This window comes from Pongo abelii, chromosome 19, assembly GCF_028885655.2.
Source record: "Pongo abelii isolate AG06213 chromosome 19, NHGRI_mPonAbe1-v2.0_pri, whole genome shotgun sequence".
In the NCBI taxonomy this organism is placed as follows: Eukaryota; Metazoa; Chordata; class Mammalia; order Primates; family Hominidae; genus Pongo; species Pongo abelii.
In genome coordinates, this window is record NC_072004.2 from 60,871,472 (window position 1) to 60,890,196 (window position 18,725).

At 34.9% G+C, this 18,725-nt stretch overlaps 1 protein-coding gene across 14 annotated transcripts in view; it reads right to left on the reverse strand.

The window, feature by feature from the left end:
- The window catches only part of STXBP4 (syntaxin binding protein 4), a 189,982-nt gene that overhangs the window by 150,549 nt on the left and 20,708 nt on the right, over window positions 1-18,725 (reverse strand). For 6 of the 14 annotated variants that reach the window (XR_010137888.1, XM_054546213.2, XM_009251598.4 and 3 more), the window contains 5 exon segments: window positions 17,231-17,363; window positions 8,789-8,895; window positions 8,398-8,608; window positions 7,351-7,426; window positions 607-698 (listed from right to left, as the gene is read on the reverse strand). Coding sequence is in view for 12 of the 14 variants with exons in the window: in XM_054546213.2 (XP_054402188.1) it covers window positions 607-698; window positions 7,351-7,426; window positions 8,398-8,608; window positions 8,789-8,895; window positions 17,231-17,363 (619 nt within the window). In the remaining 2 variants the exon portion in view is untranslated. 14 annotated transcript variants of the gene reach the window in all.

The following is an 18,725-nucleotide window of genomic DNA, read 5'->3' on the forward strand; positions in this document are numbered from 1 at the left end:
ATTTTTCCCTTCAGATCCCTGGTAATCTGATAAGAAATGCTTTCGAGTGCTTTTCTGCCTTTAATTTTTCTTTTTCAATCATCTTAAGGTTCTTTTACATGAGAGTCTCAATGTTCCACTTTCCCCAGGACTATTTTTCAGTGCTTTAGTATATTGCCACCATCTTTCTGTATTTAGTGGACATCTGACTATTTTGTTCTTTAAAATTTTGTTTCCCTTTACTTGAAAAAAATTGAATAATGGACTATTACTTGATTGCATTTATTGCCATTATGAAGCCTCATCTACTTTGCATTAATTTCTTACATCTTTCCATTTATTCTAGACTGTAAAAATCACATTTGTCTTATTCTCAGAGGAGAAAACTGTTTGATCCAAATGCCAATTTAGTTATGAAAGATTTTATTTCTATTTTGTACTAGTGAACCACCATGAACTACCAAATTCAAATGTGAATTAAATAATTTAAATCCAAACTGCCATTCATTTAATTGTAAATAAGTAACTTCAAGAAACTAATGACTCCAGTACTTTATCCTCTCAAAGAAGAATACTTCTTTCCTGTTTTTGTCTTACGGAAGAAAAATGAAAATTTAAAGGATTTACCATTTCCAGTTTCTCTGCCTTAAAGCGAACAGAGGGATTTAGGGAGATCTTTTCTTGTAGTCCATAATTTTCAGTCCAGGCAGAAGCAACATCTAAGAGACAACAGGGTGCACATTAATTGGGAACTTAATCGGAATCGAAATTTTCATTTGACAGGATATGTTCTGAGTTCCTGCTGTTCAAAAATAATTCTAGCTAATCAGTTAGCAGCTTTTAGCTTTGTTTCCATAATAATTTTTTCTTTTTTCTTTCTTTCTTTCTTTTTTTTTTTTTTGGGACAGAGTCTCACTCTGTTGCCCAGGCTGGAGTGCAGTGGCACGATCTTGGCTCAATGTCTGCCTCCTGGGTTCAAGTGATTCTCCTGCCTCAGCCTCCCGAGTAGCTGGGACTACAGGTGCATGCCACCACACCTGGCTAATTTTTGTATTTTTAGTTAGAGACAGGGTTTCACTATGTTGGCCAGGCTGGTCTTGAACTCCTGACCTCAGGTGATCCGCCTGCCTCAGCCTCCCAAACTGCCAGGATTACAGGAGTGAGCCACCACACCCGGCCAGTTTTCATAATTTTTTTAAGTCTAAATTTTTTATATAAGCTGGCTTCACTTAAGTCCTAAGATATAAGAGTAGCCAATTATGCATTGTGAAGTCCCACAGATATATTAACTTAAAAGACAAACATACATCCCACCACTACTACATCACCACAATGCCTTAAAAAGATAAAAAGTCTTTTTGTTCAAAGATGTTGGTATTTTTTTGACTGGTAAAAGTGTTTTGTGATGTGTATTCTGGAAGTACTCTGGAAAAAACCATAAATGCAAGTCATTTCAAGTTTGCACATAAAGTATAATAAAGATTCTGTACTTTGAGCTAAAAATCTTATCTCTTATTTTAAAGACAGGTTACATTTCAAGTAGCATAAATAAATTTGCAAGAGCTAAAAGTCATACACTTCTTACCCATTTTCCTACATCTTCTCAATATACCCTGATTATTTAAACGAGCCTTTGTCCTTATTGCATGAATAAAAAAGATGCTACAAAAGACCAGAACTTGAAATACTGTATGTTTTAATATGCCAAAGTTTGTAAAACAAATTCCTGTAATTCATGTTGATCTTACTATCTAAATTGCCACTATTCTAAATACACTTTTAAATGATATTTTACTAGTTCTACATAGAAACAAGAGGAAGAAGAAAAATCTTTGGAAAATGTCACATCTTTATGCAGTGTTTTAATTTTTTAAAATTTCTCAGAGCATCTGTCTCTAAGTACAAAATGATTTGCATTCTCTTAAGAACATAAGAAGTGCATATGAAAATAAATAGTCTTCCTCTAAACCTTTAACACATCCTTAACATTCTATGTAAAATCTTTAATATAGCTTATAGGTGTCAAGATCATAAAAAAATGGATGCTGACTTTTAGCTTCAAATGGAATTAAACTTTGAAAAAGACTGATTTTAGTATTAAATAGAATTTTTACAATTCTGATAAAAGTAAGTGAATCTCCTTTGTAATCATGATACCTAATTGTTGGCTATGAAATTAAAAATAATATATACATAGTGTATATATATATATACACACACACATACATATATACATATTATACACATATACATATATGGGTATGCATATATATACACACATATACATATATACACACATACACATATAATTTTTTTATATACATACATATAATTTTTTTTCCTCTCCTAAGAGAAATCCTGTGCCAAACCTAAAGTGTAGTATAAAGATCAGCATGGAGTGGAATGATATGGAAGACCAACCAGCAGATAACTTTATTTTTCATCCTTTAAGGTTTGGATATGTGAAGCTTGTCAATGACTTCCAGCTTGGTGTTTGGCCTGCAATTAAGGCACATTAACACTAGGCGGACCCAAGTGAACCTGATTATGGTCTCAAAGACTAAACCTGGGCTTGAATTATTCATTTCAAGTGTTAAGTGATTGGAAGAGTTGCAGAGGGGAGAGCAAGGGGGAGAGAGGAGAATGAGAGAAGGTGAGACAGGAACACCCACAACATTCACACACTGAGGAATGTATTCTCACTTACGTTTTCCTACCTCAAAGCATAAAAATTTGCTATATCTAACAGTGAAAAGAACAGAAGCTCCTACTTATGCTTACTTCTATCTAAACAGTAAACTATATACCTATATAAGCTCATTAATCTTCACAATGACCACAGTGACCACAGGTGTTATTATTCCCATCCCAAAGATAAAAGACCAAGGCAGGAAAAGGTAAAGAAATTAGCCTAGGTTACATAGCTAGTACATTATAATGTTAGGAGTCTAATCTCTTGTGACTCCAGACCAATGTTCTTAAGTGTGTTCAACATCTTTCATAATCAGTTTGCTTGTCTATAAAGTAGGGGGAATAAACCAGACTGCCTCATAGAAGTTAGAAGATCAACAATATCATAGAAAACTACTGTGAAAACTTACACAGTATTGTTAATATCAATACAGAGACACTGTATTATAAGGAGATTTAATGTAAAATTATACTAACCTTCATTTAACAATATGCAATCAGGGCTTAACAAAATCTTGTTTTTTCCAGACAACTTAGACCTTTACTTTTGAGTTAAAACCTTAAGAGGGTCTGTGTATCACTCCAGCACACTTTGTCAATTCAGAGTAACTTTACCTGAAAGCCCCTCATAGAAGTTTTCCTCATCTGCCAATGACATCTCTCTATCCCAGCTCCAAGCTCTTTATTTGCTCCTTTCTGGGGGAGTGAGTTTTTCTAAGTATGGCTTATTATTCTCTTGGATCTCTCTCCTTCTTGTCCTTCTCCTTCTCCCCGCTTCTTCTCCTTTTCCCTGCTTCTTCTCCTTCTCCCTCCGTCTCCTTCTCCTCCTCCTCCCGCTTCCTCCTCCTTCTCCTTTCTTTAGAGACAGTGTCTTGGTCTTGCTCTGTCTCCCAGGCTGGAGTGCAGTGGCCTGAACACAGCTCACTGCAACCTCAACCTCCTGGGCTCAAGCGATCCTCCCACCTCAGATTCCCAAGTAGCTGGAACCACAGGTGTATGCCACCATGCCCAGCTAATTTTTTAATTTTTGTAGAGACAGGGTCTCACAATGTTGCCCAAGCTGGTCTTGAATCCCTAGGCTCAAATGATCCTCCCATCTTGACCTTCCAAAGTGCTGAGATTATAGGCATGAGCCACCATGCCTGGCCTCTCTCGGATCTTCTGTTCCTATCCTCTTTGTAGCAGCAGAAGAAAAGGAATGTTTTATAAGGAAAGGATCAATACAATTTGCTTAATACCATGAATTCTGAATGGATATTTTTCCCCATGACTATTTTGTTTCAGTTTCAAAAGACTTGGTCTAAAGGAATTAAGGCTTTATGCTCTATTAGTAAAGTTAAAATAATGACTGTATTTCTTCATGCAACAATTCTTTTTTTTTGAGATGGCATCTTGCTATGTCACCCAGGCTGGAGTGCAGTGGCATAATCTCAGCTCACTGCAACCTCTGCCTCCCGGGTTCAAGCAAGCAATTCTCCTGCCTCAGCCTCCCAAGTAGCTGGGACTTCAGGCGTGCACCACCGTGCCTGGCTAATTTTTTTTTTCCTATTTTTAATAGAGACGGGGTTTCACTATGTTGGCCAGGCTGGTCTCGAACTCCTGACCTCAAGTGATCTGCCCGTCTCAGCCTCCCAAAGTGCTGGGATTACAGATGTGAGCCACCGCACCTGGCTGCAACAATTGTTTATTGCTATCCTTAGAAATGTCTTTAGTATATTGTTAGCTCACTTCCAAACTCATGTGTTATTCAACTTATATATAACACTAGTAAACAACTCTGGATTTTGAAATAAATTTCTGTAATAGCATCATTTTTGAAAACATTTAAATATTATGTGAATTTTAAAAATTCTAACCAATTTTACACTTTGGGATGATTTTTAGATAAGAACAGAAATAGAACTATCTAATACATTTACTTTTGTTGAGGTTAACATTAAAATTTGTTTATATTTTTTGAATTAGTATCAGGTAACTGAAGAAATCTAGAAGTGATGGTTAATTTCTGATTTGTAACAATCTATAATTAGGTACTTATAATATGCAAATCACAATGTATATAAGTTATCTAGAGATAATTTAGAGGTGATTTTGCCTTTTTTCCACTCCCCAGAAATATCTTGCCTACTACATTTATGTAGAAGAAAATGAGACTGAGTTGATGCACTTTCTACTCTAGAAAAATGTTCCGTCTTAATTGTATTTAAATATTTACCTATAACTTACTTAAATATATTTTTCACTAACCTATTTTTCTATTACAAAATCTACCACTATTCTTATAGCGACTGGTATAAATTTACCTGAGTTCATTCATTGTTAACAAGATCTCTGCTCTAATCACACCTGACTCTTAGAGTCATCTGACATCTAGCGCATCCTTAGTTCTATGCTTTTATTTGTGGTGCTTCCTTAACTTGAAACGATCTCCTGTGTTCAGTTATCAATTGATGTTTACCACTTTTTTCAAGATTTGGATAACGTCTGACTTTTGCCAAGAAATTTTTCTTAATTTCTGCATATTGTGACAGATTCCTTATTATATACTAGTTTTTGGGGTCAAGGGGAGGACATAAAATTGAATCAAGAATTGGAAGCTTTTCCTTCTGCTCTATAAACATGACCTAGAATATTATCTGAGCTACATTCTAAGCTATAGGTTCTATATTATTAGTAACAGGAAAATTTAGTAAGCATATACTATGCACTAATTACAATATAAGTGCCTGACATGCATAATCTTGTTTAATCCTCATAACAACTCCATGTAACTTGTAACTATTTCAAGGTTACAGAGCTAATAAGATGAAAGCAAGAACTTGAACACTGAGTCTGTATTCAGAGCCTCGTGGTAACCACTGTGCCTTCCTTATACCATACTCATAGCACTCACTACTTCCTTCCTTAGGCCTCTTTGTTCATGTCTTTACATAATTTGTGTAAATGTGTTATTCATCCACAAGACAGAATGCTTTTTAGAGTAACAAAACCACCCATATCCTGCTCCGATTAACACAAAAAACTGCAAATAGTAGCTGCTTGATAAAATAAACATACACACACATCTATAAACAAATACATGCATATAAATTAGAATGTTTCCTAATTTGAATATTAGAATTTTTAGCCCCATGTTTTATTTCACAATATACTATTAATATCTCACAGAAAATATCCTAATTTCTTCATAATTCCCGTTGTACTGTATTCTACACGTATAACATAGTAAATCCTTACTGAATAAAAGGTTAAAAGAGGCATTGAATAGTTCAATTACTTTAAAAGTTAAAAACATGTTATATAATTATTAATATTTTATAATATCAAGGAATAAAGGATTCTGACCTCCATCATCTAGCAATTTTGATGCTCATCTCATGACTGTTTCATTTGTCCTTTTCTTCTCATAAGGGTTCCCAGTTTAAAATAAATACAGTACATGCAGAGACTGGAAATTAATTATGTAAGAGGAATAATGGTATAAAGTTTCTAAGCGTCAATAAATCTAAGTAAAAGGTAATATAACTCATGGCTTAAGATTGCTATTAACCCACTGGTAAATACCACCCCAAATCGGAGTAAACTACTGTGGAATATAGTATAAACTCCTGTAAAGATTGGTAGCTATTGAGCCAGGCGTGAGCGGTGGCTCACGCCTGTAATCCCAGCACTTTGGGAGGCCAAGGCAGGCAGATCACGAGGTCAGGAGATCGAGACCATCCTGGCTAACATGGTGAAATCCCATCTCTACTAAAAGTACAAAAAATTAGCCGGGCATGGTGGTGGGCGCCTGTAGTCCCAGCTACTTGGGAGGCTGAGGCAGGAGAATGGCGTGAACCCAGGAGGTGGAGCTTCGACAGAGCAAGAATCTATCTCAAAAAAAAGATAGGTAGCTATCTAATTTAAATTAACGCTTCCTTATTTTTCAGTTCTTATATAAATAATGCTATTAAAACAAAATTAAAATATACAGGTAAAAATTTACATTATAATTAGGCATATATAATTAGTTTTTCAGTTATGTTTAGTCTTTTTATCATTGTTGTGTTTAACTTTTGGAGATAATTTCAGGGGACTTTTTCTTCGTATTGATCCTGTAAGCACCTTACAGCCAAATAAAAATCCTTATTTTACATTTGGCTTAGATAATTAACGCTTTATTGTTTTAAAAAGTCAGTAAATCATTTTATGGTAATTAAGAATCAATAATAATGAATTAACAATACTGACATCCTTTCTAATTGATATCCATATGATTTCTTCCAAAAAAACAAGATACATTTCTTTTCTTAAGGTATGCTCCCTTCTATAATGTGTTTTCTGAAAGGTGTATTTAATATGCCTCATCAGTATTGCACTAAAAGGACAAGGCAACCTAATCTTGATCTTTATAGAAGACTTTTCATTATTTGATTTAAACAATTCATTAATTATTATAGCTTCATAAACACTGTTATGACAATGCATCTTTTGAAACTTCAACTCTTTGTTCAGGGCAATTTCTAATAAAAGTCATACTTTAACAGGGGCCAACGGAAAGACATTATTTTTACTTTTTCATTCACTGAAGGAACAAAGGCATAATTCACCCTTCTTCAAAGTCTTAAGTCACATTACATAGTCATCACTGAGAGAGAATTGAAATAAAAAACAGGAAATAGAAATTAAATGTGTATTTACCTGTATTAGACAAACCCACAGTACTGTTTTCTGAAGTAATTGGAATCTGTACTGTTTTGTTGTATCCAGTTTTTATCTGTGAAAGAAAATGAAGAACATGCAATGTCATTTACTAAAGTAGGTCACTTGAAGCCCATGTTAACATAAAAAGAATGGTTAAAGAGATTAAAGTAATTATCCCTCAAATATGAACCCTCTAAAATTTTGGTCTATGCATCTTCAAACAAAGCAATTCAGAATTAAAGGTAACAATTGCTTTCAGCTCTACCACATCCAAGGATAACAAAATATAAGGCCACACATCTTGTCTTTTAAAAGTATTATAGCTCCAAGTGACAAAGTATAAGGGGCTGACAGAAAATCTTATAGTCTGTCTCTGTTCAGCATGTACCAGAGACTGAAGTTACCTTTGACGAATTTTATTCTACTGACTAAAAGCCTAAGTTTCCTATTTTACAGCTAACACAGATATAAATAATACACACTTTATTCTGTAACTATAATTTGTAGGATAATATAGCAGTTAGTAATTGAGTATGTTAATTCTGATATAGAAATTCCCCATTTTGTGTGATTCTACTTGGGTGAACTATAGCATGCACACATGAAGGAGCAATACCCTCCTAGATTGGATGCCTGGGATTAGCCTCACTGTGTGGGAAAGAAGCTAAGGAACAAAAAGGAAGATGGCCTGACTTCAGTCAAGCAGAGAACAGAAATGGCAAATAACTAAACCAACTGAAACTAAATATGACATTCTTAACATAGTTTTGATTGATATCTAGGCATATCTTTGTGGAACCATTTTGTCATGCTGGTATTTTCTAACCAATCATGCTCCTGGACACAGGACATGCTGACTTAAAATATGTTTACTGAAAACACAGCATAAAAATTTTAAATAGAAAAAAAGAAAAAATCTTTCAAAGAAATATTAATTTGTTAACAATTTTACTGAAATAATTCTTTATGTACATAACCAATGTAAAAATGTATAGGGAATTTATGGAGTGCATATATAGAGAAATTTAAGATTACCTGACTTACCTCACAAGAAGGTAAAATGGCATTATTTGTTTTGGGAGTGGATGAGGTCTTTGGGATTAGTATTTCAGGAGGAGAAGAAAAAAGACTTAATGTTGAGGCTTGAGGTCCATATTCTCCTGAAGCTTCTATAAGTGATGTACATGACAGATTTTCTGGCTGAATGTTGTTGGATTTTTGTCTTATGAATGCTATCTCCCAAGCAGATCCTAACCTAGGGTTAAAAAAAAATCACTTTATGGATATGCTATGAATATAGTACAACTGAAATCCAAGATAATGTTTCAAATGTTATTAAAAAATATTTCTTATAAAGTACTTAATACATCTTAAATTACTACTTTAAAGGAGACATCCTAAATGACTCATTCTATCTCATGGATGGCATAGTTACCTCAACTTGGCTCTGGTAATTATGCTTTTTGCTTCTTCAAATGATACACCAATCATAGATTCCTTGTTGACTGAGACAAGTTGATCTCCTGGCTTCAAACGACCATCCTAACAAAAACAGTAACATTCATAAAGGAACTAATGAGGTATTTAAAAAAAATTAATTGATGTAATTAAAGCAATGAAAAGTTTTCATGAAGAATGCCTTCAAAAAGAGTAAAAAGTAAAATCTTAGACAACCTCAGTAGCAAAATGTCTTCATTAAAGTCTGGTTTGGTAACATATATTTGAGTAAAATGGAATGGTTCATGTATTGCATGAACAAATTTACATGCTAAAGAATTCTTAATATGGTAGGTAGGACATAGGCCAGTACACCAGGAAAAGGGACCTGTTTTAAAAACTGAGCACTATGGGGCTGATAAAGCTCTGACTCTGTGATAAAGTGGGCCAAATAACTGTGGGATATTTCAGAATACAAAACTCATTTATTTTATTTTCTCTGCGTTCCTACATATGTCCTCCTACCAAACTGTTCAATGTGTGTGTGGATTTATCCCACATTGAGATTTTTAAAACTTTAGTTAAGGGTCTTTTTAAAAAAAAAAAAATTAAATTTTCAAAATTTTTTGTAGAGATGAGGTCTCATTACATTGCCCAGGCTGGTCTCAAACTCCTGGGCTCAAGCAATCCTCCCACCTTGGCCTCCCAAAGTGCTGGGATTACAGGTATGAGCCACTGCGCCTGGCCAAAGATTTTAATTATATTGATCTTACCCATATTTCAGCATAATCTTTTTTACTAGACCTGCTATCCCCCTATGATCAAGGCCTAGTTGGCTGTGCATATATTGTTAGCCACGTCCTGCTAATAATGACAATTCTAACTGGCTGCTTGGTGTTCCCTTTGCTAAGGCCTGGCTTGCTCATAGCTAGCCTAACTGAGTAAGACAGAGCATATTAGGAACAAGAGTTAATGTGGTTGTTAGATAAGTTTCCCAGTTTTTGTCTTTTCTTTTCATTCAAACTAGAAAATAAAAATAAGCTTTCTTCTTTTACAGTTCCTAAGGTATTTCCCTATTTATCATTAATTAGTACAGTGGTAGAAACCATTATTTTTTTAACTACAGAAAAAGCTTATATGGTTAAAAAGGGAGATTTTCACCTTGATGGTACTTAAGTAACTTCCACAAATTCAAGAAAACATCTTTCTTTAAAGTCTTATCTACTAAAATATATCCCTTGGATACTGATCTTTGATCTAAGCTGTATTATTTATAATAATGGTGATTCACAGTTATTTTACTCCTAAATAACAATAGGTATTATTATTTTTTGAAAAGACATGAAGTACTATCTCTTTCACTGACTAAAGAATACATAGGAAAACAACAAAATTGACATAAAACTTTCATGAAAGGATTTTATAGAAACATATCTCAAATATTGTGTAAAAGATTATATAATCTAGATGCATAATGACCCTATCCTACTGAAATGTAAACATTATTTAAAATACTTAAGCCAAAAGAGTCAACTTAATTTTTAAAAATGTATAAGCCAGGCATGGTGGCTCACGTCTGTACACCCAACACTTTGAGAGGCTGAGGCAGAAAGATTGCTTGAGCCCAGGAGTTCGAGACCAGCCTGGGCAACATAGTTAGACCCCATCTTTCAAAAAAAAAAATAGCTGGCACATGTCTGTAGTCTCAGTTACTCAGGAGGCTAAAGTGGGAGGATCACTTGAGCCCAGGAGGTCAAGGTCATGATTGTGCCACTGCTCTCCAGCCTGGGCAACAAAGCAAAAATCTGTCTCAAAAAAAAAAAAATATATATATATATATATATAAACACATATATATTTATATTATATATATTTATATTTTATATGTGTAATTTGAAAACAAATTTTGATTTTATGTAAATATGTGATTAAATATAGTTAGCAAAGTCAGACAACATAACATGCAGTGTTAGTACAGAGAAAAAGTTCACATGAAGGCAATTTAACCCATCTTGTATTAAAGTACACTGATGTATAGAAGCTGCATTTTCTGGCAGGAAGAGAGTCAGAGAAGAGAAGAAGAAGAATGCCTTCTGACTATGACTTCTGGTGTTTACATATTTTTTCTTTCTAAAAAGTATTCATAGCAGTTAGTTTTTTTCTTTGCCTCCTAGAATAAGATCTTAGCTGATCATGTGAATTTCTGAACCTGTTTAAAAGTCAGAACCTGCAAATGAAAACAAAGCTATTTTTGTAAGTCTGGCATTCGAGTGCATTCTGCCCCAGCTGGATTAATGTATATGTGAAGATACTAACTTCAGAGATATGCTGAGACCTCTTCCACACAGTCTAGATTCCAATTCAGCAGTTACAGAGCAACTACCTGACATGGGAGGCAATGTGCCAAGCACTTTCATATGTTGAACTTCAGATCTGAATTCTTTCACATTGACATTCATGTAGATGTTGAAATAACAATATATTCCTGACCACATAAAAACTTCTGTTAAAAACGACCAGTACTGTTCATTTCTATATTGACTTTGGTATATAGTTTTCTAAATAATACATTTCAATATTATCAGAAACCATCTATACAGCCTAATTCTGACTTAACTAACTCATTATACCTAATACTAAGAAATAGTCCTTCTGTAAGCCTTAAGATTCCTTTCCTATACTTTTACAAGATGTAGACTGATGGTAACCTTCTTTTAACTCCAGTTATTACTGTGAACTGAGGCAAGTTGTTTAGCTTTTATGAAACTATTTTCTAAGCTGTAGAATGGGGATAAATATACGTAACACAAGGTTGCTATAAGAATTAAGTAACATATATAAATTATAGCACATTGTAGGTGTTAAATAAGATGAGGGGAACGAGACTTCCATATCTGTTGTGGACAATTTTCATACTGATAGTAAATTTAATTATATTACTCATTAAATTGAGAATCTTTGATGGCTGCCAACTGGTAGGAAAAGTTGAAACTCCTCAACATCCCAAACCCAGCACAACAAATTCACTGCAACTTACTTTTTCTAGCTTCATCATCCACCTTCCACACCAGCATATTCTTCATTCTACTCTCAGAGAATGTGCCTCAAACCAACCATGGTCTTTTGAACCTCAATGTTTTTACACATATGAATTCCCATCTAGAATGCCACCATCCACCCTGCCACTTCTCTGCGATAAACTCTGACTTAAACTTCACAGCCCAATTCAAACACTATTTCTGCTGCAAGTTTTCTCTAGTTCCCCAGGATTTACTTAATTGTTGTGTCTTTTTGCTCAAAAGCACTTTTACTTACCTAAAGGATTGCACTTACTCTGTATGGTCCTTATGTTTACATATCCGCTTTTCCCTGCCCTCACATTAGAATATACTAAATCAGCAACTCCCAATCTAGGGGCAATGATTCTTTTAGTGGGCCAGAATCACCAATTCTTTCAGTTAGGCATAACTAGAACTCTGTCCTTTTCATGGTTATTTCCCTGGTACAGTGCTAGGTATATAGTAAGTCCACAATAAGTTAAAGGGGGCCAAGAAACAGTCTGAGGAAATTAAGGTAGCTATGACAGAAATAACAATGGCAAAGGAATAAAGAGAGTGACACTGCAAAGCGAACCATCTTGGTTGCTACTTCTTCAGCTCCCACCAGTGGGACTGGTTTCTTCATAGTTTGCCATCCAGAGGCCTGATCCTGCTATTTATCTAAAAGCCTTAGCCCTGGTTCCAGTGCTATGCTCAGCATGAAAACAGATTTCCTCTGAAAGTTAAATATGTCCTACTTCAATGCCACAAATTACATGACGACATTGATTGTGAGACCTATAATTTCAGAGATAGAAGAGGAAAAAATACGTACATACACTCATAAGTATATTACGTACCGATATATGCATGTTATATATATGTGTGTGTGTGTGTGTGCATGCATAGCTTATATGTGTACGTTTTAATGTATGTCTTAGAACCAACTGAAGAAAATATGAAATATACTATCAGATTTGAAGAGAGGATTTTGATTTCTGTCTGCTTTCCCTATGTTACCAGCAACAAAAGAAAGAAAAATGAACATTTGAGAACTTTAAAGTGTTGTCAGAAATCTGACACAAAGGCCCAAGGAGGAAGTACCTTGGTGTGGAGCCCAAATGGCGCCAGTAGAAGGGTAAATAAGGAGATCAGTAATCCTCAGAAATGTGACAAAATGACTACGGGACCGTTCATTCATAAATTTAAATTGAGCAAGTATGTATGTGTCAGGCACCACACTGGGGACTAACAATATTACTGTGAATAAAATCAGATAGTGTCCTTGCCCTTAAGAAATATACTGTCTTGTGGTTCAGGCAGAGTTGATTAAACAATCATAAATATAAATATATCATTGCAAACTGAGGTAGGTGACACAAAGGAAAGGAATGGGATTTAGGAGCATATATAGAAAAAAATAAAACCTAGCCTAGACTGGGGGAAAGCAGGCAACACAACCCTTAGGCAGCAGTCTTTGAATTGATAACTGGAAATAATGGGGGAAAGGAAATGGAGTGCTGTTTCCTAAGGGAACAGCATATGAGATGGAAAAAAGAAAAAAATTGGCCCCTTCCAGGAACTGAGAAAATGCTACTCTGGAAGCATAGTGATAGAGAGCCAGAGAAGGACAGGGCAGAAGCCACACTATATGGAACCTTGTAGGCAACCAAATATTAGTAAGATATATAAGATATATAGGTTGGGAGGGAAATAGGTATGGTGCATAAGAACAAATGATGCTACTGAAAGGGCTGATTCAAAACTGATGACAGTTTAAGCTCCAGTGATGAGAATAAAGATCAAGAAGACTGATGGGTTCAAGAGATATTTAGAGAGTAAAAAAGTCAATGGTATGTGTTAATGAATTGAATAGTGTTATGGGAGTTGAAATAGGAAGCTGTTAAATTTTCTGACTTTGTGTAGCTGGAAGCTGTCATTCACCAAGACTAGGTAAACTGGAAGAGACTCTGTTTGGGAAGAGTTGAGCAGAATATGGTGTGATGTAAATGTCATGAGTTCTGCTTCAGAAATGCCGAGTTTGAGATACCTTTAAGAGGTCCAAGTAAAAATGTTGATCAGGGAACTGAATATGGGTATGAAGCTTACAGGAGTGTCTAGGCCAGAAAAAGCGTCTAGGATTGTCCCCAGATAGATATGGGACTAGCTGACAGAGTGAAAGGGACTTGGAGCTCTCTTATGTCCTTAACTATAGCAATTAATACAGTTGTTCTCAATTCATAGGGTGCCTCTAGCTCTTAGAGCTGAGGGAATCTTGGTTCTGCTTGAACTGAAAAGATGTATTCATAATATCCCATATTTGAACTCTGGATATGTTTTTCAAAGAAACATACTATTTTGCTTCTACTAAACCAGTATTTTATTCTCATATTTTCCAGGAGGAAAACATTTGGGGTGGGTGGCGGTAAACCATGAATAATTAAAGCAAATTTCTTCTGCGTTCCTGTAACTCCCTTACAGTTTGGAAGATTTGAAAGTATAAATGAAATATAATCTAGCTATAAGCTTGAAATAGACTATATTGTTAATTATGAAACATAATGTTAAAACAAAATTACAGAAAGTTAAAGCATTCATATGCATTTAAAAAATATTAACAGTTACTCAGTTCAGCAACTTCATTAAGATAACCTTATGAGTTTGTGTTTCCTATTCCACAGATTCTACTATGTAGAAATTTGGTGCAGACTAGAAATTTATTAACATGTTAAAACAGTATTTAGAATATAGTAAATGTATTAATACATTGTTGTAAAGTTATATCAATTTTGTATTTGAAGAATAAATATGCATATGCATAGAGCTCTCCATCTTGAGAAAATATTTAAAAATAATGTAAGCACTTGAAAATTACTTCTTCTATAATTTTTTTTATTTTTTAGAGATGCTCTGTTGCCCAGGCTGGAGTGTAGTGATGCAATCATAGCTCACTGCAACCTGGAACTCCTGGGCCCAAGGGATCCTCCCACCTGGGCCTCCAAAAGTGCTGGAATTAGAGGCATGAGCCATCACCCCTGGTCCTCTTCTCCTACACCTTTTTCTGTCTTGCCTGTTTTCTTTGGTCAGATATGACCAGGTAGGAAGAACATTAATAGCTCTGTGCTGCCCTCTAGTGCTAAGTAGAGAATATAGTCAATGAGAAAATTTTGCTTTTTAATACTACAATAAATTCTAACAAGAAAAAGTAGATATCATAAGAATAATTTCTTAATCTGCTATCACTGACAGAAGATAAAGAGTCATTCAGCACCACTGCTATCAATTTATTACTCTAATTCCAAATAGTTTTCATCGTAACAAACAAGCACAAATTGATGCTTGTCTTAAAAGCAAATTCTTAGGTCAGGCATGGTGGCTCACGCCTGTAATCCCAGCATTTTGGGAGGCTGAAGCAGATGGATTGCCTGAGGTTGGGAGTTCGAGACTAGCCTGGCCAACATGGTGAAACTCTGTCTCTCCTAAAAATACAAAAATTAGTTAGGTGTGTTGGCACGCACCTGTAATCCCAGCTACTAGGGAAGCTGAGAGGTGGGAGAATCGCTTGAACCTGGGAGGTGGAGGTTGCAGTGAGCCGAGATTGTGCCACTGCAGTCCAGCCTGGGCAACAGAGTGAGACTCTGTCTCAAAAAAAAAAAAAAAAAAAAGAAAGCAAATTCTTATCACTTGTTGGGTACTCTACTATTGCATTATATCAAGTGTAGTTTAAGAAATGCCATAGCTATATTGAACACACACACACAGACACACACACACACACCTCTCAGCTTTAAGACTAAAGTAACACCTCAATTCTTGGAAGAAAAAATTCATTTTTTTGTTTGTTTGAATTTGTTTAAATTTAGCTTTTAAATATTTATTTAATAATTTAAATTTAATAGCCAAAAATTTATGCCATTAAACTTATTAAATAATACTTTTTTTTTTTTTTGAGACAGGGTTCTTGTTCTGTCATCCAGGCTGGAGTGCAGTGGCACGATCATGCCTCACTGCTCTTGATCTTCAGGGCTCAAGCAATACTCCCACCTCAGCCTCCAAGTACCTGGGACTACTGGCATGCACCACCTTGCCGGGCTGATTTTTTTAAATTTTTAATAGAATTCAAGTCTCTCTACATTGCCCAGGCTGGTCTCAAACTCCTGAGCTCAAGCAATCTTCCTGCCTCTGCCTCCCCAAAGCTAGGATTACAGGCATTAGCCACCATGCCTGCCCTCTATAACACTTAGAACTCAGAAAGTATATTTAAAAGATGCCTTATTATCCGAACAAGCATAAAACAACTGAAAGTACTACAACTATTTTGGAAGTTATTGGTAAAACGGAATTTTTCCCTAACAAGACAAAAAAATCCAGTTGAAAAGATAAACTGCTTGGTAAACAAGTGTTTGCAGTGGTGGGGGAGGGATATGGGCAGTGGGTAAAAGTAGTAGGACTATTTATTTAACCAAACAACAAGAACAAAATAAGAAGAAGATCCTTTCTCATGCTATATAGCTTGATATTAATAGAATATTTTATTAATTCTTAATTAACATAATTTTATTAAATTATTTATATCTGATATCTCTCCAAAATCAAATGGAGGCAATCAAATGGAGAATATTTTATTAATTTTATTAATTCTTAATTATTAATATAATTTTATTAAATTCTTTATATCTGATATCTCTCCAAAATCAAATGGAGGCAATTTTCAAAAAATGACACATAATCACTTTAGTAAAACAGAAATAGCAAATGAAATCCAAGAAGAATGAGAATTCAAATATAGTAACCAGTTTGTTAAATTGCTGGAGTTGTCCTTCAAATTTGGGTCTGAGATTCCTACCAACCAAAGTGAAAGGGAGCTCATTATATAATATATTTCTTACACTGAAGAGGAGAGTAAGACTTTCTAATTCCTAAAAAAAGACATTTTCTGGTTTTAATGAGTGATAAAACTCATTAGCTCAACAAGAACTGCGAATTCAGAAATTAGATTTTGTTTGCTGTTTCTGTTTTGTTTTGCATTTAGTAGAGGCTAAATAATGTAATTAAAGTTCTACTGATCCAACTTAATAAAAACTCAAAGTAGTAGAAAGATAACAAGTCATCAAATATAATTTCTCTTAATCAGATACAGGATAAAAGTTGAACAGCATGTAATTTAAAAATAATAACCTTATCTTACAGTCAGAAATATCTATTATTTTCATAGAAGAACCTATTTATTTCTTAGTTTAAAGCTCCTTGAGGCCAATAGTCTTATCTTCTAATTCCTTTGTATTTTTCACTGAGGTATGGTCACAATGGATATAAATTCACTAATAAAGAAGAAAAAATAAACTTTACCACTGGTGGGTCTTTTTGTTTGTATTTTTGGTGGGCATGGGACATATTTTTACCTTATAACAGTCTCCTCCAGGAATAATTTCCTGAATATATACCAATGGGCCTTCATTCCGGTTAATTCCTCCTAGTACCTTCAGGCCAAGGCCTGTTTCCTTGGTAACTGTAATCATCTGAAAGGCAGGATCCCTAAGATAAAGTAAATTAGCACACACAGGTTAGTCTAGAGATCTGTACCTACTTTTTTCTTTAAACTACTTATTAAATCAAAATCTGAGATCTAGACCAGCAACCCCTCACCTTTTTTGGCACCAGGGACTTGTTTCATGGAAGACAATTTTTCCAAGGTGGGGGGAGAGGGAATGGGGTTGCAGAGGGGTGATGGTTTCGGGATGATTCAAACGCACTACATTTATTGTGCACTTTATTATTACATTGTAATAGATAATAAAATAATTATACAATTCACAATAATGTAGAATCAACGGGAGCCCTGAGCTTGTTTTCTTGCAACTAGACAGTCCCATCTGGGGGTGAGGGGAGACAGTGACAGATCATCAGCCACTAGATTCTCAAAAGGAGCACGCAAGCTAGATCCCTCACATGCACAGTTCACAATAGGGTTCGTGCTCCTATGAGCACTGAATGCCGCCATTGATGTGACAGGAGGCAGAGCTCAGGCAGTAATGCTCACTTGCCCTAGACTCACCTCCTGCTGTGTCGCCTGATTCCTAACAGACTACGGACCACTACCAGTCTGCAGCCCAGGGATTAGGGACCCCTGATCTAGACAACCCAAAATACTTAGTACTTACTAGCAATGACATTTTAAAAAAGTATGGTGACATAACAGCAATTAAATGAGTTTGCTCGCCTATACTTTTAATTTTCCCTACAAAACATCCAAAATACAAAAGAATTTACAATGATAATGCTTATTTCTTTGGAGTATGACAAAAATTTATTAAAGGTGACAGAAAAGATTTGCTTTTACCTGGTTATTAGACTACTTGAAGAATTCCAAAACTAAATATTTGAAGTAGCTTTAAAAGACATGTCTGTGGCCATTTAAAGCAAAGTAAATATGACTTCCATTTGAATCTCAAAATTTATCTTTTTAATTTAGAAAGAATATTTTCTTGGTAAAAAGTACTTGTTTCAACTGTAATTTCTGTCAGACATAAAAGCAATGCCATTTGAAAAGAAGGGACTGTACAAAACATCCTGCAAAAGGGATATCCAAGTTGCATTTCTGAATACCTGGGTCAGACCAGAGACTTTTACTGGTCAAACAAAACTCGAATTAAGTTTGAAATAAGATTTAGGGCTGCCTATTTACTAATACTGGGTACTGTGCTAAACAATACCTAAATAATGACATTTAATTTAATATTTATAAAATCCTTAAGATTCTTACCCTTATTTTTTTAAAAGACCCAAAATTCAGATACGTTAACTTGATGGCCCAAGTGTGAGCCCAGTCAGTCTTACTTCAGAGGCAAAATGTGATATGTAATCTATTTTGTTGTTGTGTTAGAGCCAATGTTGAAT